The sequence below is a fragment of the Parasteatoda tepidariorum genome, chromosome 5 (assembly GCF_982258835.1).
Source record: "Parasteatoda tepidariorum strain Cologne lab strain chromosome 5, Ptep-v5.0, whole genome shotgun sequence".
Classification (NCBI taxonomy): Eukaryota; Metazoa; Arthropoda; class Arachnida; order Araneae; family Theridiidae; genus Parasteatoda; species Parasteatoda tepidariorum.
The window spans coordinates 98,449,288-98,471,254 of record NC_141759.1 but is presented as its reverse complement, the minus strand read 5'-3'; the positions used below and the strand labels follow the sequence as shown (position 1 = coordinate 98,471,254).

Here is a 21,967-nt window from a genome sequence, read left to right as displayed (position 1 = left end):
AACAACTTGGGTTTTGGTGGAGGGTCTCTAGTTTCAAAATATTGGTACTATACAATAAAAAGATCCCTGTTGGATTCCGTGGTAGCATGTTGCATTTGAAGAAGAGCCTCAGAGCTCAAATAAATCTTGATAGGCTAAATTAAGCCCTATCTATTGAAACGCAGTGCTATAAGCGAAAGCAGAGAGCACGCTGCACTTTACTATACAATAAATAAACACACAGTTCGTAATACTTTCATAATACATAAGCTATAATAACTAAACTGATCTGTTTTGTGTAATTATTATATATGTTAGCTCTGACGAGTTTGAAATGATAAAGTTTAATAGACTGCTATATAATATTCGCCCAAATCAATTAAGGACGTATGCTGGTTATGGACAAATGCTTGCTGGCAGAAAGAATAAACGTCGCTCTATGCTTTCCAAGTTGATTGATAACAAAGATAAAGAGTTGGTACTCATTTCTAAATCCTTTTATACAAGTTTTGAACTCTCGAGCTCCCCCCCTTTTTTATTTATTGTAATTATAGAATATTTATACATCAAATTAGCTTCTACTTTTGTTAACTACAATATATATCTATTTTTAAACAGAATTTTTACAATTAAAAATGTTTTATTTCTTAATTTTTAACAATGAGAGAAACAAAGATGTATCATTACCTGTTCCAAATACCTTTGCCCATCAGCTGTGATGGAATGCAAGAAACTTTTATCAGCATTTGTCAATTATAGATACAAAAAATGTGGTTAATACTTCAAATAATTTTTTTTATCGGAGAAATATCTATAGCATTTGGGTAAATTATCCAGTTAATATTACACATAAATGGTATTTCTAAGGACAACGGACTGTTTTTCTATTTGCTAGACTTATAGTACTATTCTTTTCTAGTTTTAAAATGCACTATTTCAGTTAGAAAGGAATTGTGGCCGAATCGCAGCGACATTGTCACAGAAACGTTAGAGTTCTTGCAGAAAGAATTTTTCTTTAGAAAGTAAAAAATTTTGGTTCTCTTTCTTTAAAATTATACTTAAAAGAAGCCCTTTTTGCGCATCGGAGGGGAAAGAAATGTTCGTAATTTTTCGATTCATATTTAAATAAAATGAAAAATAAAGAGCGTTGAAACAAAAAAATTTTTCTTCTGCAGAAATTTTTTGAAAGATTTTTTTTTCCTTTCAGAGGGGAAGAATACCTGTGATTTTTTAATTTTGGTTTTTTTTTCTTTCACTGATTTTATGATTTTTAATTATTTTTTTATGTGATGATGATTTACGAAATGCCAAAAAAGAAATAATTAGTGTAGGGGTTCACAACCTTTTTGAGTGAAGGGCCACTTGCACAGCAGGTCGGCCAACTAAGGGCCGCACATGTATTGAGACATGTTAATGACAAATGTAGCAATGTTTATTTTAACAATAGTGTTCTATTTTTTTAATCAATAAACTTAGTAATATATTTGTAAAAAATTAAAGGTGTTCCATTTTTTGAATTCATTCAAAAATAAAAAAATTTATACTTTTTTTTACAAAAAAAAATTGCTATTTTAATCATATGAACAGTAGATTTATCAAAATAAATAAAAGAAATGTTTTTTTTAATCATATCATGCAATACGAAAATTCATTTTTGAATTACGAGATGCATCCAGAAAGTAAGCTTCCCTATTTTTTTTTTAAAAAAGAACTCATACTTTCAGGGACATATTTATTGGCAACAAGTGCAGCAATGTTTCAGCTATTTTTCAACATAGCCACTACCAGAATTGACACACTTGTCGTATCGTGGTATCAACGTTTGCATCCCTCTGCCGCATGTAAATGGAACCAGCGTGTGATAGACGTTTTCAGCTCTGCGTCGTTGCCAAAACGCTCACCGGAGGACAGGAATTTCTTGAGGTGCAAGAAAACATGAAAATCGCTGGGAGCAAGATCAGGGCTGTAGGGTGGATGATCAAACAACTCCGAGCCAAATTTCGTCAAAACAGCTGCTGTGTGTCAAACTGTATGTGAAAGAGCATTGTCATGGAGGAGCACAACACCTGCAGTAAGCATTCCACGCCTCTTGTTTTGAATGGCACGTCGCAATTTCCACAGTGTTTCACAGTAACGGTCAGCGCTTACTGTTTCACAACGTGGTTCCATTCGCAGGCGGCAGAGTTCTACGACAGAGGGATACAAAAGTTGAACCCATGATACGACAAGTGTCTCAATTCTATGATGCTATGTTGAAAAATAGCTGAAACACTGTTGTACTTGTTGCCAAAAAATATGTTCCTGAAAGTATGAGTTCTTTTTTTTAAAAAAAATAGGAAAACTTACTTTCTGGATACGCCTTGTAAATTCTAATAACTAAATAAACTGCAATGCCCGCAGAATGAAAGTAGGAAAAAATTTAGTCATAATTAAGTAAAATAAATTCAAATAAAATATTTTAACTGAGGAAAATTTAAATTCAAACAAAAGCCTAAAATAAAAACAAAACTGTTATAGTATAGGAAAATAAAATTCAATGCTTATTTAGTAATGTACTTTATTATTTAATTTTATTAATTATTAAATTTTTTTTACATCGTAAAAATTTTCCTTTTTTTTATCGAAAAAGATCACTTAAGCAACAAAAAATTGAAATTTAAAATACAAACAGTGAGCAGTTTAAAAATTCACGTTTTCCGCCATTTTATGAATTTCTCAAGTTGCAATAACATTGCATTTAAATTAGGGATGTAACGAGTATTTGGCCCTTCTGTGAAAAATTCAGTTGGTTGAATGATCAGTCAAATATTCGGCGGAATATTTTTTAGAAATGTATTTTTCTCAATTTGTTTCATTTTTGAATTTTTATAGATATTACTTTTTTTTTAAATTATAATCAGACAAGTCAATTTTGTCATTTTTTCGATACTTTGAGAATTGAGAAGGATTTTTTTCCATTTTTTGCTGTTTTTATTATAACCCAGCATTTTAACAGAACGTCTCAGACTATTAATTTATTATCACTCTTTCCCTGTACTGTAATATAAATAACCAGTAACATAGAAAAGTGTGATTTTCAGTATTAAAGTTTTGTTTCTGGAACTAAGAAAAATTTGTTTTTTTTTTGTTTTTCTTTTTTAGGCATTTTTATTATGACTCAGCATTTTTTTTTTAAAATAAAGTTACTAATAAAATTTATTTTATAGCAATTTTTTTTCTACCAAAATTATGGCAATGAGAAAAATTTAAATTGCGATTTTCAACATAAGATTTTCATTTAAAAAATTAAGAACGTTTTTTCTAACTTTTTATTTTCTTTAAATAAAAAAAAACTTTTTTTAGACGTTTTTATTATAAAGCAGTAATTTTTAATAGCATTTCTGTTGACTTTAGTTCTTTTTTCTTGGCTTTTTCTGGTAATTGGAAAACAGAGATGTTCAGCTTTAAAATTTTCTTTCAAAAACTAAGATTGATTTTTATGTTCTCTGTTTCGCTTTTCGATATTTTCAAAAACGTTCTTGATTAGCCTTATTTTTTAGAGTTAATTTATGAATACGTTTTCCCAGGAAATATTATTCTGAGCATTGAAGTTTTAGTTTCAATGTTGCTATGCTGCTAAAAGATTTTGCTATTTGGCTCCAAGTGTACGGCGTTCAGTCGATTTTTTTTCTTCTTTTTTTGCCGAATATTTGGTTTTTGACCAACAATTCATTACCACATTCGACCAAATCATATTCGTTGCGGGAAAAAAAAACGAAGGAAAAATAACAAGGATTTACGATAAAACTGCGCCGAAATACCGTATCAAAAAGTGATTATTTAATAGCGCGATTAACAATCACGTGTCGTAATAACATAGTTAAATAACGGGATCATCAAATCATGTGGAAAAGTATAGAAATAATTGGGGGGAAAAATTACTTATATTTATGCTGAACTCAGCACGAATAAAGCGTGTCAAAATGCACGATTTAAAATTTGCATATCGTAATAGAATAATTGGAATTTTTTATGATACGTGGGAACGCATAGCAATAACTGCCGAAAAAAATTGTTAAAAAAAAGAAAGAATTGCAACAAAAAAAAGATAAAAAATCACTTAGATTTAAGATTAAATCGTCAAAAATAAAGTGCACCAAAAAGTGATTATTTAAATGGGCGATCTGAAACTCGCATCGTGATTAAAATTCGGGATTTGTGAAATCACGTAGAAAAGCAGAAATAACTGTTTAAAAAAAATCATTTATATTTACGATAGGGCCGGGATAGCCTGGTCGGTAGGGCGCTGGGCCCATATCCAAGAGGTCATGGGTTCGATCCTCGCCGGCCAAAGACTCCCCGTGTAGTAAATGGTGACTGATGCACGTTAAATCTGTTGAGTCTCAAAGTCCTCCATGTTCCCACAACAAATCAATACCTCTGGGGGTACTGATCCAGGAGTTTCCTTGTCTTCTGGATTGGTTCAAAATTACAAGGCTACGGAGTTGATAGTTAGTAGTCGTAAACCCATGAAATTGGGTCGGCTGTTCAACGACGGTTATAAAATAAAATAAAATATTTACGATAAAATCGGCTTAAAGAAAGAAAGCGCGTTAAACGTACATTTACTAAAGAATCTGTTAGAATTGATTGTGTCAAACCGTGATGATTTAAAAGTGCGATAAAAAATTGCCATTTTTTAAATTTTTTTTAATGTGTTCAGAAGCTCTCGCGGGCCGCACTTCAGTAGTCGAAGGGCCGCATTTGGCCCGCGGGCCGCAGGTTGTGTACCCCTAAATTAGTGTGTTATTTCTTTTACAACATGGGACAATATTGCTGAGATATTAGAATATAAGAAATATTACCTATTCATTTTTTAAAAAATACGTAAAGTTTTTGTCATGTATTTAGCCGTTCGAGGCTATGTTTACGAACTATCACGCCAACGCATTTGAATTGGGACTTTTCCTCTAAAAGTTTCAGTTTAGTTTTCCTCACCTGTTAGTGTTGCGTTAAGACGCTTCTTCTGTATTCTAAATGCTGTAAGTAATTAATAAATAGTGTTATTTCCTAATCCCCCACGCTATGGGACAGTACAATTTTATTATGCCCTAATAGGTTTTTCTTTGTGAATACAACATTCCTGCTACTTTAAATGTCATTAATAACATAAGCATTATTTATTATTAAAAGTATCTTGCTGAAAGATATTAGTGCTAGAGAGGTTTGTCGCAGAATGCCAAAAAATTCTGCCACAGGAAATAAAATAATGTTTACTCTGATCATAATTATTGCTTATCATAATTCTTTATAGTTGTATTCCATGATTAATTCTAATCCTGACAATTTGTAATTAAAATTATGATCTAACAGAGTTCATTCTTGGCAGAAAAAAGGGCAGGGTGCAAAAATTTAAAAAAAGGGCATTATTATTCTAAAAAGGCAATAATTTCTTTCTATGGGCTTTACACGTTCTATTAAAAAAATTGTCAATTTTTACTTTACAAAATTTAGCAAAGCAATCATATTGATTGCTAATTTTTATTAATGAATAAACATATATATATCAAGTTAATGAGCAAATTAGTTTAGTAATTTATTTAAAATGCATGCATTAAATAAATGCATAAATTAAATAATAAATGCATGTTTTTAAGTCTTTATAGTTATAATTTAATAATTAAAATGATTAATAATCATTATGATTTAATGATAGTGAAGTAACTGCAAACTTTCAAAGACGAGTGCAACAAGGGGGTGTGATGGCTACTTTTCCTTTCCCATATAAATCTATGTATTGACGGCAATGACAAACTAAATGAAAAGAGTTGCAAATAACTAAAGTTTAAAAAATCCATTGAAGAGTTAAGTGAAAAAATAAGGAAGGGTTGAGGAAAGAAAGGGTAAAAAGGGTATGGAGTCTATTACATCTGGGCACTAATTTACTTCAGGGGCAACAGGGTGGATTCTTTTGACTAAAAGGGCAGCAGGGTGCTGTGCCCTGTTTACCCTGCCTAGAATGAGCTCTAGATCTAAGTACTGGATTAATAATAAATTTTTTTAAGCTCGGCTATGTGCTTAATCTTTTTTTTTATTTTCATATTTTGTTACTTAATTTTTTATGCATACTTTCAGCAAAATATGGTATTTGAATTTTATGTAAAAGTTGAGTTACTTTCCCCTTTCATATCATTCAGTTTACTAAATATATAAGATCAGTGATTCTGCTATACTTTGGAAATTGTGGATCTTTAGGACTTCCATCCTTCTGGGTCTCTTTATATAATAATCGGGAGTTCTATTTAAGATATAAAATTTCATCTTCTTTATCTACCTATTAATATTCACATTTGTATTATTTTATCTATTGGTAGACAAAAGCGAGAATTTCAAACTAAAATAGAATTATATTTAAACAATTTAGGCTTTTACTTAGAACTATCAAGGCTTTTAATCAAACTATCAAAGCTTTTAATTAAACAATCAAAGCGTTTAATTTATATTATTTTATCTATTGGTAGACAAAACTGGGGATTTCAAACCGAGAGGAATTATATTTAAACAATCAAGGCTTTTAATTAGAACTAGTCAAACATCTGCATTAAGGAAAAGTTACAAAGTAATTTGATACTTAGTAGTATGCTAATTTTCTCCTTCATCTAAGAATAAAGGAGAAAAGGAAATTTTGCTCTATGTATATGTGTGTTCAAATTCATTTATCAGTAGGTTCATCCATTAGTATCGTGAGGTTCAGTGGTTTTTCAAGAGTTCAGAACATCATCACATCAATGACATCTGTTTAACAAGAAACAATTATTTAGTTTCAAATATGAATTTGTATGTTGACACTTCCGGGTCTGTAAGATCTCTGCTTATTACTTGGGCTCACATTGGCCTCTCGTGGGGTTTTACCAATATATTTAATCTTCGGTTTTAATTTTATCTCTATAAATCTGTTGGCGCTGTCTATTTACTGCACTAGAAAATTATGCATCCTGAAAGTTATGTCTTAACCAATATTTTATATGCTCCCTTTACGATGTTGACGCTTTATACGTAGGCGTGCACAACCTTTTTGAGTGAAGGGCCACTCGCGCAGCAAGTAGATTAATGAAGGGCAGCACGCATATTTAATCATGTTAGCTTAAAATAGCAGGGGTCTGTCTAGGTTTTTCTGAGAGGTACCTATTTTGTGAAAATTTAGACATAATTTGTGAAAAATTAAAATTATATTAAAAAATCAGAACAAAAATATGAATTTATCGTTTCTTATGGGATACAAAAATAAAATTTTAAGAAAAATTATTTTGTAAATCTTTTTTGATATTTTCTTGAACAATGCTGATTTAACGACTGCCAGAGCGTTCAGCATCATAAGTGTCCATGTATAAATGCAGTGTTTTACTCAATAGTAGTTTATTTCCCAGGTGAAGAGTCTCTATAACACTTACCAAGTCACTGTTTTGCGTCAACAGCAATTTTCTTCATCAAATCAATTCTTAATCTGTTCATGAAATTCTTTTTTAGCCATTGTTTCAAAAATTTCAAAACTAGTGTCACTAAAATCACTTGCAATCTCTAAACTAATTATCAGAATATCAGTTTTTATCCATGATTATTGAAGATTAAATTAATAGTATTTGCTTATGTTACTTGGCTGTTGAATTTATTTTGAACAACTCTGAGCAATACAAAAAGAAAGAAAAAAAAGATATTTGGGGTTCTAAGCTGCAACCTATTCTGCTTATATATAAATCCAACCTTGTGTGTTATTCATTTTTTTTTTTTTGGTGGGGGTTAGTTCAGATCAAATTTTGAAGGGGATTTTTCAAAGGGTGTAAAGACAAACAAGTAATTAAAATCATCTACAACTATTTTTGGGATAAAACTTAAGGCAGTTCGTAACACATTCCAATCTAAATTTAAAAAAATAAGCTGTTTTTATAATTTCAATCCCTCCTTTGCTCTTTCTGATATCAGTTATGTAGTGGGTGAGAGTTCAAAACAGTTTGTTTTTTTTCCTCACTTGAAAATTAATTTGTGACTCTTTATGAAATGTTATTACTATTTCCATTTTTTCAGATGCGAATGATTTCTTAAGTATGTGCCAATGATTCCTTAATTATGATTTTAATTATGATTATTCCTTAATTATGATTAAAAGTGATTTTAGCACCTTGTATGTATATTTCCAAAATGGTAATATCAATGCATTTATTTTTCAGGTTAAAGTATCTCCGTGTTATCAAACATTGAATGTACACTGATAGTTACCATCTACTAGTTATGTGAAACACAAAGAAATAGCTATTGTCTTGAATTCTATATCCCCACGACTTAGGTATCACATATTGTCATGCAGAAAAATATTTGTTGAATCTTTTTGTTACGAATCTCTGTTATGGACTGAGCTTTGTGACGAATTTTTGTTGACGTTGTCTACTGTGCTCTTAAAGTTAATTATAGTTCTGTCTTTTAAATTGTGACTTTTTTCATTTTTCTTGGCAAAAAAATTCGAAAAACACTATTAGCTACCAGCTGATAAAATTTTGTATATAACCCTTTCGAGGGGCCGTGAGTGAAAGACTTATTTCCACAATATTGATATTAAAGCTGCTTACTGTTGGTGTAGTTTTAATAATCGGAAAATATGTCAATATAATACTCGATACCTATATTAGTATATTTGGGATTTATTACATAACCTTTTAACATTTGAGTTGTGTGCAAAATACATTTATCAATAGCAGCCAACTAAACCCGGAATTTTAAAAACAAATAAAATTCTTATGAGACCTTGATAAGGACTTTGGAGCATGACTATTTCTCTATCTGATCTTTGATTTACTGTTTAAAATATTTATAAGTAGTGATGAAAAAAAGATTTCTTTTAATTCCAATTCATTAAAATATTAATATACTATTTAGCTGATAAATTATTTTTTTATTTCAGCTAATACATATTGTTAACAGTGATTAAGCATCATTGTTGTCAATAATAGTACTGCAATTTTTTATAGTTTCTCGAAGCGAATGAATACCTTTACTTCATTAATTTTGTCTTGTAGTACATGGTTTATTTCTTTTATTTCACTATGCATATATTACCTAAATTAATTAACAATCATCGGCGTCAATAATAGCATGTCCATTTTTCATTTTTCTCCTAAACGAATTAATACCACTATTCTATTAATTTTTGCCTTTAAATACTTATGTTTTTTTTCATATATTTTTTAAAATACTCATGTTTTTTTCATATATTTTTTTAAATACTCATATTTTTTTTTAAATACTTATATTTTTTTTATATATACTTTTTATCTAAGTATTCTTTTTTTTTTCATTTCAATTACTGTTGATTTTAAATCATTTACTTTTACAGAAACACATTTTAAAAGAATTGGTATAAACGAAATAAGCACACGGTCTGAGATAACTTTAGGAATACTAATATGGTGACGTTGTCTATTCATGCTCTCACGTTAATGTTGAAGGTATCTGATAGAGCAAATAAAAATAATTAAATATTAAAGTAGTATAATAAATTCCCTTTTCTTATTAATCAAATAATGCTATAAGCTAATAAATATTGCTGATGTTATCTTTAAAATATTTGGATAGTTAAATTGTCTAAAGTTTTTTTAATTTTTTTTTTTAATTTCCAATGGCAGGGCATAAACAAGAAATAACACAGAAAACAAATGCAAAGACAAAACAGGTGAATAAATAAACTAAACAGAAACCGAAGTCATTGCCCTAAAAGTTCTCTGGCTTGCCTATAAAGCGACGATTCAGAGCCGGAATGCAATGCAGCACAGCAGCGGAGGTGGGTCCTTTTCATGGGCTCTGCCAAGTTGCAGAGCGGACAGTCAGGTGAATTTCGAACACCAATGCGGTGCAAGTGTTCAGCCAGACAGTCGTGGCCCGTTAGGAAATTGTCTAAAGTTAATTATAAAATAATGGATAACGCTTGACCAATTGGAAAATTTCATTTCGTTTTTCACTCAATGATGTTGACGTTTTCGCTCAATGGGCTTTCTTTGTGCTTCAAATTTTTTGCATGCCATATTGCTGTTTAGATGATTTAGCAGTCTATAAAAGACACATAATGGACAGGCATTCATTTATACATGCAAATAGATTAAATAATAATAAAATATAGTTTTCTGATTATATTTTTTGTTTCTCTTGTTACTCCTGTCATCTTTTATTTTCAAAGTTTTAATTTTTTCATTGACATAAATTTGTAGTTTAATTTATGGGGAAAAATATGTAAAAATTTACCATATTTTTGTGTTCTTTTTTTAATATAATTCTTATTTTCACAAATTATGTCTACATTTTCACAAAGTAAGTACTTCTCATAAAAACCTAGACAGACCACTGATATTTTAGTTCTCCTACAAGGAAACACTTTATGGTATTTGGCGAAACAATTTACTGTCCAGGGAAAATTTGATAAAAATTCTCCTATTAACCACTGCCGGAAAAATGATTTGTTTGAAAAGATAAATATCTTAAATATCATTTAGATGGTTTTATTGTTAATGTATTATTTTTTAAATAACAAGAAGAAAAAACAGCTATATTTAATGGAAATATTTTTTTATAGATGCCACGTCTTACTACTTGCTGGTGATTTATCTCCCCACCTTAAAGACTCTGTAACTATGAACAGTCGACTTTTTTCAACTAATTCAACTTGGATGAAGTTTTATTTTAAATATTCTTTTTAATCACAATTTCTTATATGTTTTTTTTATTTTATAACCGTCGTTGAACAGCCGACCACCCCACCTTAGTCTTAAAATTTTGAACCCAAAAACCTCCTGGATCAAGTATTGGGAGAAACTTCGCCATCGTGAAGGACTTTTTACTGAACTAACCCGCATTTGCTTTACATGGAGCGGAAAATTCTGAAAACCTCCCATGCTTAGCCTGACAGCAAGGGGATACCACTGAGAATATTTTACATCAGCACTGTGGTTAGTGAGAGCCGGATACAGAATTTGTATTGATCAGCCATTGCTGGAATTCTAATCTGCTTCACCTCATTGGCAGACGAACGCTCTATTTCCGGAGTCACCCTGGCTCAATTTCTTATATGGTGATAGATAAATTCTTTTTTTTTTTTCCTACTTATAATTTTTTGAAGGTCAATACGAATTCCGCATCCGGCTTACACTGATCACAGTGCTGACTTGAAATATCCTCAGTGGTAGACGGATCATGCGTTAAGAGTCCCCTTGCTATCAGGCTTACCGTGGGAGGTTTTAGTAGTTTTCTTCTCCATGTAACGCAAATGTCTCCCAATACTTGATCCAGGAGTTCACTTCTCTTCTGCATTGGGATCAAAATTACAAGGCTATGTAATTGAACATTAGTGGCAGGGTTTGTTGATTTAAATCACGATTTAAATCATGATTTAAATCAAATGATTTTTTTTTTAAAAATCATTGATTTAAATCAACTAATTTTTTTTTATATATATTGATTATAAAAGTTAAAAAACAGTGTTTTAAATTATTGATACTTTTATTATTTACTTTTCTTAGTTTCAAAATTTATTTTAAATAAATTGTTGCATTAATTAATTTTAGTTAACGAAATTACTTTCTTTCTTGGTGTGTGTTAAATTCCAACACATTGAAAATTACATTTTTAAAAATCTTTTGATGCTTGAGATTGAAAGTACAGATTGAAGTAAACATTTAATATAGACTTGCATAGCTGTAGAAAGTAATTATTAAACATGAATTTTTTCAAAAAATAATGTAAATATTGTTAATTAAAATTTTACCCTTTAAAAGAAAAAACGTGGAATTAAAATCTACATTATATTTTATTGGTGGAAAATGTATATTTCTGAAGCTTTTTTAAAAGCATATTAAAAAGAAAATACCTAATTTGCCAAAAATAGAAAGAAAAAAAAAGGCCAATAAATTCAGATATTTTTTTCCTGTTATACTAGTGTCATTCTTCCCTTTCAAAGTCTATTTGAAGCAGTAGGGTTATTAACTGGTATTTTTTCTCATAATGTGTTTACAGTATCTTTGACATCTGATTTTCTATAAAGAAATTTTGAGAAAAAAAAAATTCTTATGAGTACATAGATTTTTAAAAAAAAAAAAATATTTTTAGCTTAACTTATCTATTTTGATATAGAATTAAAAGTGAATATTTTAATATAAAAATATGTAGATTAAATATTTATTTTTTGATGAATGACTACATTTATAAACACAATCTGTTACATTTATCATTTATTTTGTCATTTTAAAAATCAAGCGGAAAAAAAAAGAAATTTTAAATTAAAATTATGGTTTGCTAATTGAAACTTTGTTTTAATAGTTCTGTCCAAGTGAAATTTACTACCTTTTACCGGTACCTGCACAAATTAAATTTTAGGAAAAACGGCAGAATAATTTCACAAAATACTTTTTTCTTAAAATTTTATTTTTGTGTCTCGTAAGAAACGATAAATCCAAATTTTTAATTTTCAAAAATTATGTCTAAATTTTCACATATTGCTACTTTCTTTAAAAGTTAAGTGGCTTCGAAAATCAATTCAAGGTCATTTTCCCCATCAACTTTGTTTAACAAGTTTGAAATGTTCCAAAATATTTTGGAAAATAGGGAAAGTGGATGTTAAAAAAAAGTTCGTTAAATAGAAAATTCATTTTGCTATTTGGAAGTTATTTTACAAAGAAATTTCCAAAAGGTTCTTGGTTCTTCGAAAAATATGCAAAATGAAAGTTTATTAAATAGAAGTCAAATTGTATATTGTGTGAGAGGGTACCCACTGCAATACAATATTCTTTTTTAGCTGCAGAAGTGACCCTATATTCTCTTTACAGTTTTTAATTCTATGTGAAGCAAATTATATATATTTTAGTTTGTACTTATTAAAAGTATTTATCCCAAAATAAGTACTGATTTTTTAAGGAAAATGTTGTCTTGATTTTTTTCTTTAGCTCATTGTGAGATTCAAAATAAGCATTTCTTTTTTTAAAAAAATAAAAAGAAGAAGAAAAAAACAAGTTTGCTTGCTTAGATTTCAAAATATAAAATTTTTTCAGGGTCTCTATTTTAAGGTGTGTTTTAATTTTTCTTTAAATATGACAAAAAACCCTTTCGCCCACTTTTAGTTGACTCAAAAAGGCATTTTAAAATGTATCTTTATTTTGTTTTAGGATTTGGATCTGCTGATGCTTTTGTGTCCGATGCCAATTTTGCTGCTGCATTTGGAGATAGCCCGAGTACTGGTAATTCATATTTTAATAAAAATCTGATTATTAAAATTGTCCTTCACCAAACTTCAGGGTAATAAGAAAAATAACAGAACTATTACAGTTGAACCTCGATTTAACGTACTTTGATTTAAAAAATTCTCAGATTTGATGAATATTTTTTCTGTCTTGACAAAAAGTGTACTAAAATCCCTAATCCAAGTGTGTAATTATATGTATGTATTCAGTTTTAAAAGCAAGTAGTATTAAAGAATTAAGATAATTTTAAAGTTGATTTCCTAATGTATAACTTGTAATTTTTAAGCTCGTAGTAAACAATAACTTTTTTTCATATCATTAGTGTTTTTTATACCTTACTCTTCACAAAAATTGATATTTGATTTAACGAATTTCTTCGATTTAACTAATGGATTTGTCGGTCCCAATCAATTTGTAAAATCAAGGCCAAACTGTACTGAATCATTCTTAATACAACCAGCCAAAGTATCCATATAGTCTGAGTTTTTTTTTTTTTTTTTTTTTTTAAATTGTGCTTTTTAAGATTTCTATCTTTAAAAATCGTTAAAATATATGTTTTCTTAAGCAATTTTGCATTAGCAGAATTGCTGAATAAACTTTTTTAAGGTTAATGCTATATTAAGGTATATACTTTCTTAAACCAATTAACTAGTTTTTGGCCAAGCATAGAAATATTAAAAAGTGAATTATTTTCATTGAAATATACTTAAATTATATTCATTAAGACATTAAATAAGTTTTGTACATTACAAATAATACTTGAGTAAATAAAATGGTGCATGTACACACTATTAACCAAATCAATGAATAAATCATTTAGTTAAACATTAACAGGGTTCGTGCAGACTCCTTATACTCCTTAGACACTCCTTGGAAATAAAAAGGTCTCCAAGGAGTACTAGGAACTACTTAGAAATTCCTTACATTATTGTATTGCATACATGAACTTACTAAGTACGCTGATTAATTTGCTGTCCAAGCAGGGGAATGAAATGATTAGTTGTCAAAATCTAATAGTTTAAGAAAAACTTAAAAAGAAAAACAAAATTTGAATTGGAGGAATTAGAAGAAAAAAATAACAGCAAATAATTTTAAATGTTACAAGCAAACTTAATTAATGATTTACTGTTTCTTTTTCTTTGTATAAATGCCTTAGATTTTATGTATTCAAATTTTAAAATATAAGATTGGTAGGTTTTTATGTTAATCTTTAACATCTGTACTATGTACTTTAACAAGATTTATTGAAATATTTGAAGCTGGAAAATGTATTTATGTGTGAAAGTGATAACTTTATTTATTTTTCTTGATGAAGTTTGACCAAGTCAAAATTTATTTCAAAAAGGCTAGAAAAAAATATCTTATGCAAAATATACATTTTTGCAAGTTCTTTATAGTAACTGCTTTTTGATTTTAAAAAAAAAAAGGAAAAAACTGTCAGGTTATCTTTTACGCAACGTTTTTAAATTTTGAACTCCTTGGATTTCTTCTTCTGATCTCTGTATGAACCCTGGACTTGAGAGATTTTGTGAGGTGTGCTCGAAGGTGTAAATGAAAACAATAACTGGAGATTTAACATTGAACTGTACAAGATTTATAAACAACCTGATATTATTAAATACATAAAAATGAATGTGATTCGAATGAGCAGTTACAATACATTAAAAAAAATATTGCATTTTGGACCCACTAGAACAAGAAAGCAGCGAAGACCGCTGGGCTGATTCGGTGAAGTCAGTTGTTGCAATTAATGAAAAGAGTTGGAGATCAAAGATAAATTGGAAGTCGCTATGGAGAAATCTTTAGAGGAAGGCATTCGCCCACATTGGGCTGTCTTTCCAACTGTGATATGTTTTTTCTAAAGTTACTGTCATGTAAGATTCTTCTAGAAGCAAAGACATGTGTTGTTGGCTCAGACACGTGTCTCAGTTATGTGTAGCTATTAGTCTGTTCTGTCAACTTTATCATCTAAATCATTTATTTCATATTCATCAAATAAATGTTTATTTCTGCAAAAACATTTTGTTTCCTTATTTCAACTACTGCTTCACTTACTATGCAATTTTGTTGACTGATGAAAAAAAGTCATATCCAACAACCGTTTTGAGTGGCTCCGTGAATCCAAACGTAAACGTTTTTAAGTTAGCATATATTAAAGGAATTTTCAAAATATTCTATATCGAAAACTGTTTCTAAAATTTTTGAAGAATTAAATAACTTTGTAACTGTAAATATAAGGTAACTGTAAATTTATAGAAAGCAGTAACATTTTTTAAAATTCATGATTTTATTAAAAATTAAACTGATCAGTGATAAACAGGGTTTGAAAAATCCCAGCCCACCTACGTTTTCCATCCTCACCCTGGAGTTCATTAGTGAAAATACTGTTTTTAATGACAGAGTTTTTAATGAAAATACTGTTTTTTTTTTAATACGTTAAATTTTTTTCCCTCAGTATAAGAATACATGTTTTGCTTCTAACAAAAAATTTAAATATTTCGTAACTATTTATAACTTTCGTTGTAATGTAATTTTTTTTAAATTTAAAGTTTTAGATTGTTGTGCTATTATGTTTTAAATCTTAGGGATAAGCAGATTGTTATATAAAAATTTAAATCTACACAATAAACTTTTTGCTTTTTATGTCTATTAGAATAAAATTCAAGCTTAGATTTTAATAATCATTTTATTCAGTTGACATTGCAACTTAATATGCTTTTTTTTTTACTTAAATTTTTAATTAACTTTTGATTACTTTAAAATTTGTTGATGTTTTTTGCCAGATTGTTTAGTAATATTATCTAAAATTAATTCCTAATAACAGTCTTGGCTGGAAATAATTTTATGTAAGGCTTATCCTAAAAGTAAATATTTCGCATTTTCTCTTTAGTAATAATTTCAAAATGGTTAAGTTACATATGTTTTTCATAATATTTTTCAATATTTTTTTACAAAACTTTACCTGATAAGGTGATATTGCAGGTTTACTTTATAAAAAAAGTATAGTACTTTCAGTTTTAAACTGTTAATTAAAAATGAAATATCAAATCGTAATAATAGTCGAGAATAATATCAAGAATGATAGAGTATTATAAAGAAATATTACTAGTAAATCCCGATAAGTGATCGAAAAATAAAAAACTTATCAGCATTTGTTAGTTAAGGAACCTTACCAATTTTCTGACCATAGAAATGTATTGATACCTTTGAAAAGTCGTTCTAGACTCTTTCATTTATGTGTTTCACCGAGAACTAATAAAACACATTGGTTTCAAAAGTAAAAATTTTCTCAAACGTAATTATATTTTTATTTCATAAAAACTTTCATAAAAATATTTATTTAAATGATTTTTAAAAAAAATTAAATTAAGTCTAATAAATAAAAGTGGAATAATTTAAGGTGCTTGGATGTTAGTATGGCATGTTTTTACTTGAAATAGGACTTAATTTAACATGACGTAGTAAGAAAACTACTCTCATGCATAACTTTAATTCAACTTTTTGTTTTAATTCCTTTATAAATGAAACATTTTATTAGTGGAAAAGAAAGAATATTTTATGGCATAACTGAATATTTAGCAAACTTGGCCCACAACTGAATATGTGATGCCTATCTAGTAGCAAAGTATTGTTGTAATAATATTTTCATTGTTTCTCCTAAATTTTTCTCTTTTCCTTTTAATAATATGAAAATAATTGCAAATCTTAATTTTGGCACTTAATTTTACAATTCAATTTAATGAAATTATTAAAATTGGATTATGAATATTCAATAAATGTCTTCAATCGGAAAATATTTTTTTAAAAAAAGCTACCCGGGTTTGCAAAAATTGCTTGCTTCTACTTTGGCAAGCTCCGTTAATTAATACAATTATTTCATTACTTACATTATAATAAAATTGTTTTCTGTTTTTTTTTTTCATTTATTGAATTTTGTTTTTAAGAAAGTTAAATGATTCGCCTTGTCACTGGTGGTATATGAATATTCGATAATAAACAGTACTATTTTTAAAGTTCTTAATTATTCAGAAGAGTCCTTAATTTTTTTTAAAAAAAGTGCTTAATTTTTGCTTTGTTAAAAGAGTGGGAACTCTGAATTATATAGTGAACATATAATGGAATGAGAATATATATTATAGATACTGATTGTACATGATATCTTAATTCATACATAATTATTAATTAAATATAAATGAACATCTCTGCATGTGCAATAAAATCTTTAACTATTTACTTGGAATGCTTTATTACGTTTTTTCTTTATTTCAAAAGCATAATAATGCTTTAATAAAGATAAAAGTTGATTTTTTTTGCACTTTCTAAGACATATAAGAAACTCACACATTGAAATTAGAAATGAACATACCACATGCTTCAACAGATATGTATATTTAATTTCATGAATGTATACAATGCATCTAGAATTTACATTCATTAACTATAAAGCTAATTATATTGTTTATCATGCTTTACATTTTGCAAAAAGTTATTTTATCAACTTCATCATTATTCTATTGTACATTTAAAAAGAATAAATATGACTAAGATAGTTATTCTCCTCATAATCATTTAATTTATTAATACCTTTAATACTTTTTAAACCATATTTTTTGTTTCGTACATATAAGAATGCATGTAGAATATATTTAAAAAATGCACTCATCTTTGGGCGAAATTAGATCATTTCATGGAAAAACCTGAAAAAAAAACCTATTTGCCCCAAACATAATAAGGTCTTTTCATATAAAAAGAAGCCACAGGGACTGGGTTGTAAACCCAGCCAACTACCATCCTCTTAAGGGATTTCGTACTTTTAAACTCATAGCCTGGTTAGGGAATAAATTGTTTGACATTCGAGTTTTATTAACACTTGCCTTTTATTTCCACTGCATATAAAATGACGTGGCTGGGTTTTTGCAAACCAGCCAACTACCATCCTTTTAAGGGTTTTTGTACTTTTAAACTCCTAGCGTGGGTAAGATATGAATTGTTTGACATTTGAATTTTATTATCCCTATCTTTTTATTTCTGATTACTATATCTATTGAAACTATGTTCTTAGTGTTTTTAAATTTGCTAGAGGCAGTATCAAAAAAAAAAAAAAAAAAAAAAAAACTAAACAAGAAATTGCTGCTGAAATGAACCTTTCTGAAGCTGCATTTCTTACAAGATTTGGTAGATACTTTTGATAATGGTAAATAATTATTTGTTCAACATGACTTTTTTTGTTTGTTTATTGCTTGATCAAAACTGTTGGTAGATTTTGTGGGTTTTTTTAAAATTCTATTTCTTTTGCGCTCCTTGTTAAAAAAAATATTTTTTTACTCCAGATATTTGCAATAAATTTGCTTTTTTTTAAAAAAAATTTCATTTCTAAAGACCAACTACCAAACATTTTTTTTCTAGAAATTTTATACCATTGTTTCATTTTTATGTACACAACATTAGTGCTTTTTAGAAATAGAGAATTTTGCATTAAATGACCCAATTTAAATAATCTTCAAATGATTTATCAAAAAACTAGATTTTCTCATTCTATATTTTCAATTTTTATGATCTTTTTGTTTTAATGCAAGGCTCCTAAAAATGTAAAGACTCCTTTTTTTTCAATTTTATTTACATGGTAAATTAAAAACAAGATTTGCATGTTTAAATACCAAAACTAATTTTTAGGAAACTCATTTATTTATGGTTTTTAGCAAAAATTCAATTTCATTACCAAGGGTAGGAGAGATGAGCAAATGCCTACTTGGTCTAATCTTATAATAGCTCTATCACAGTACCGTCTTTACACACATGGCACACCCGAGCAGTAACCAGGGGGTGCTTGAGAATCATACTTTTTAAAAATTGTATTAAAAATAAGCTAAGAATAAACAACATTTTCTTATATATTGTGTGAAATAAATATATTCTATTGTATAATATGGGCATTTTATTTATTTTTTCTACAAATAGTAATTGATTATCATGCAAACACCAATAATTTGAATAGCTCCTCACCAAGAAATATATATTTATATACTTGTTCAAATTTTCAATCGTTAATAAAATACTTTTTATTCCTCCATTCAATTTAAAATACATTTTTTTACCCACTTTTAACAGCACTTTAATAATTGATAATAATAAATGACTATAAATATTGTTTTGCCAAAATAGGAATTAAAAATCTAAAGTTAAAACACTCATTAAAGGTCTTAATTTTTTAATCAATGCAGACACATGTAAAAAAATTTTTACTGTATACAGCCCATGGCCAAAATTATTAGACGCACTATAAGATTCTATGTAAAATCTTAATTATCAGGTGATACTCTACAGCTTTATTGTTTTTATGCGGCTGAAACACTTTTGCATTTGTTTACATTTGTGTATAAATTGGTTAACATTGTAATACAATGTATTTAAAATAAATACAAATTGGAAGTATATAAAAAATGTTATGAATTGAAACCCATTATATGTATGTGTAAATATAAAAGTATTGCAACTAGTGCAAAACATATAATTATTAAAAAGCTACATTACATCTAATAATTTGATCTAATTATTATAATATACTAATATATTATCTGATATAATAAATATTCTATATTTATATACTAATATATCGTCTAATTTATCCAATTGATACACGAACGTAAATAAGTGCAAACTGGTTTCAGGCATGTAATAATAATGAAGCTGTGTGGTTTTGCCTGATAATTAAGATTTCAACTAGAATCATACAGTGAGTCTAATAATTTGAACAGGGGCTGTATAGCAACTGTATATGTCCATATTTCACTATTTTCGAAACATATAATTATATCAAATAGGAGATCTGTCCCGTTTGTAATATTGCAAAATATTTTTTATACGTGTTAAATTTTTATGTAAAAAAAATCCTTTTTTTTTATTTTTAGGTTTATTTTACTCAGATTTTTTTTTTTTTTTTGACTTATGAAAATAATAGCAATGTCAATATTTTTTTTATAAAATAAATGTTTTTTGTATTAGCTATCTTAGGTTTTTCTTATGTTGAGATTTATTTGTAATGTAAAGTTAGTTTTACTATAATGCTTGAGGTATGAAATTTTTTTGATCTTTTACTAGGTGTCTGAGAGGAAGCTACCGCCTGCACCTCCTAGATAGCTTACTTTATATGAGAAGCTAATGGCATCTATAAAACAAGAGCACAAGTTAAAACCCACACCCACAGCCTCTCCTGTGCCTGAAAGGGTAGGAAAGAGGAAAATTAAGCAGAATTATGGTTTTGTTTTGAAATAACATATTAAAAGAGTGAATTATTTATGTTAAAATCAATATACTACCCAGATAGCAAAATAAGGTTTATTTCCAGTAAGCAAAAAACCTTTTAATGCAAACTTAAAAAGGTTTGTAATGAGGTTTACGTGTAAACCCTCGAACCTTAAAACGAGGTCTGCGACAATCTCCTCTATTCTACGCACATTACCCTGATCCAAAACCTTGGAAAACAACCTTCTATATAAAAACCTTAAATCGAGGTTGTCTTAGGATTTTCAATTGGGAAAAAAACCTTAATTAAAGCTAGTCACTTTTAGTTAATCACTTTTTGACTCGCTCAATTTACGACGATGGTATCGTAACGCAATGTAATGTTTCGATTGTATTATTGACAGTTACTGATATTGATTTTCAGTTGGATTTTAAATATTCCGATATATTTCAAGCAGTATGGAAAATTTGAATCGGACATTTGAGTATTTGCTTTTTAAGGCAATAATTCCATAGAATTTTTGAGCAGTTATTAGTATAGATTTCTCCATAGTTATTAAATCTTACATTTTTTATTCAATAACATTTCGATACAACAACCTAATCTTGAAAAGAAACCCCTTTTTGAAGAGTTCTATTCTCGTGATTTTGTCCTCTATCTTTTTTTGGACAATTACCACTACGGATTTCATGATTTTTAATTTTTTTTATTGTGATAATTATTTACAAAATGCAAAAAAGGAAATATCTAGTGCTTTCACCCCCCCCCCCCAACAAAATGCGAGAATACCACCCATAATATTAGAATAAAAAATTATTACATGCTCAATTTAAAAGAATTCTATAGTTTTTTTTTGTAGTTGTAAGTAAAGCGCTCTTGTTATTTTAAATTAGTAACATACATGTTTGTTATTATTAGAAGTATCTTGCAGAAAGATATTAGTGCTGGAACATTATGTCCCAGATAGCTCTATAAAATTTTGCCACAGGGCTATTTTTTATGTTAAAATGTTCTTCGAGAAAAACAGTTATAAATATGTATATTTTTGCATATTTTATTTTTAGTTGAAACTTCTCGAACAAAACTAGAGGGCGCAGATGATACGCCACAACCACAAAGACGACTTATTAAAACAGACATTAGTTTAGGTTTTTCTTCAAGTTACGAGGCAAGTATTTATTATAATTATTATTCTAGATTTTATTTTTAAAAAAAGTTGGTGAATTTTATGATTGCAGACTTCATTCAAATGAAGTTGAGCAATCTTTGCATATTCTTAAGAATTGAAAATAATTGTTACTACTTTATTTTCCTGAAAATAACTAGATTTGGCAATTTTATCCTGGTGTTCTAATTTAAACAAAACTTCTGTATGTATTCGTATATTTTGAAAAATTTTATGAAATCTAAAGAATTCACTGTAAGAATCCCTGTCAAAATGAATCTATACTCAGATAATTGATGGCTTGTAAATTTAAATAAGTATCAGCAAAGC

General features: G+C 28.3%; 1 protein-coding gene across 1 annotated transcript; it reads left to right on the top strand.

The window, feature by feature from the left end:
• Positions 1 to 45: 45 nt before the first annotated feature.
• On the top strand, positions 46 to 21,223 carry LOC147809898 (uncharacterized). Its single transcript, XM_087164597.1, has 4 exons — positions 46 to 453; positions 10,574 to 10,625; positions 13,155 to 13,226; positions 20,328 to 21,223. Exons 1-4 carry the CDS (start codon positions 314 to 316, stop codon positions 20,364 to 20,366), a joined length of 303 nt encoding a protein of 100 aa, XP_087020723.1. The 5' UTR covers positions 46 to 313; the 3' UTR covers positions 20,367 to 21,223.
• Positions 21,224 to 21,967: the final 744 nt, after the last annotated feature.

Bases quoted from the DNA above. Each gene is read 5' to 3' on its own strand.
- LOC147809898 (XM_087164597.1), top strand. From the start codon at position 314: ATGATAAAGTTTAATAGACTGCTATATAATATTCGCCCAAATCAATTA. The intron at 454-10,573 runs GTTGGTACTCAT...ATTTTTTTATAG, and splicing joins ATTGATAACAAAGATAAAGA to ATGCCACGTCTTACTACTTG. The intron at 10,626-13,154 runs GTAACTATGAAC...ATTTTGTTTTAG, and splicing joins CTCCCCACCTTAAAGACTCT to GATTTGGATCTGCTGATGCT.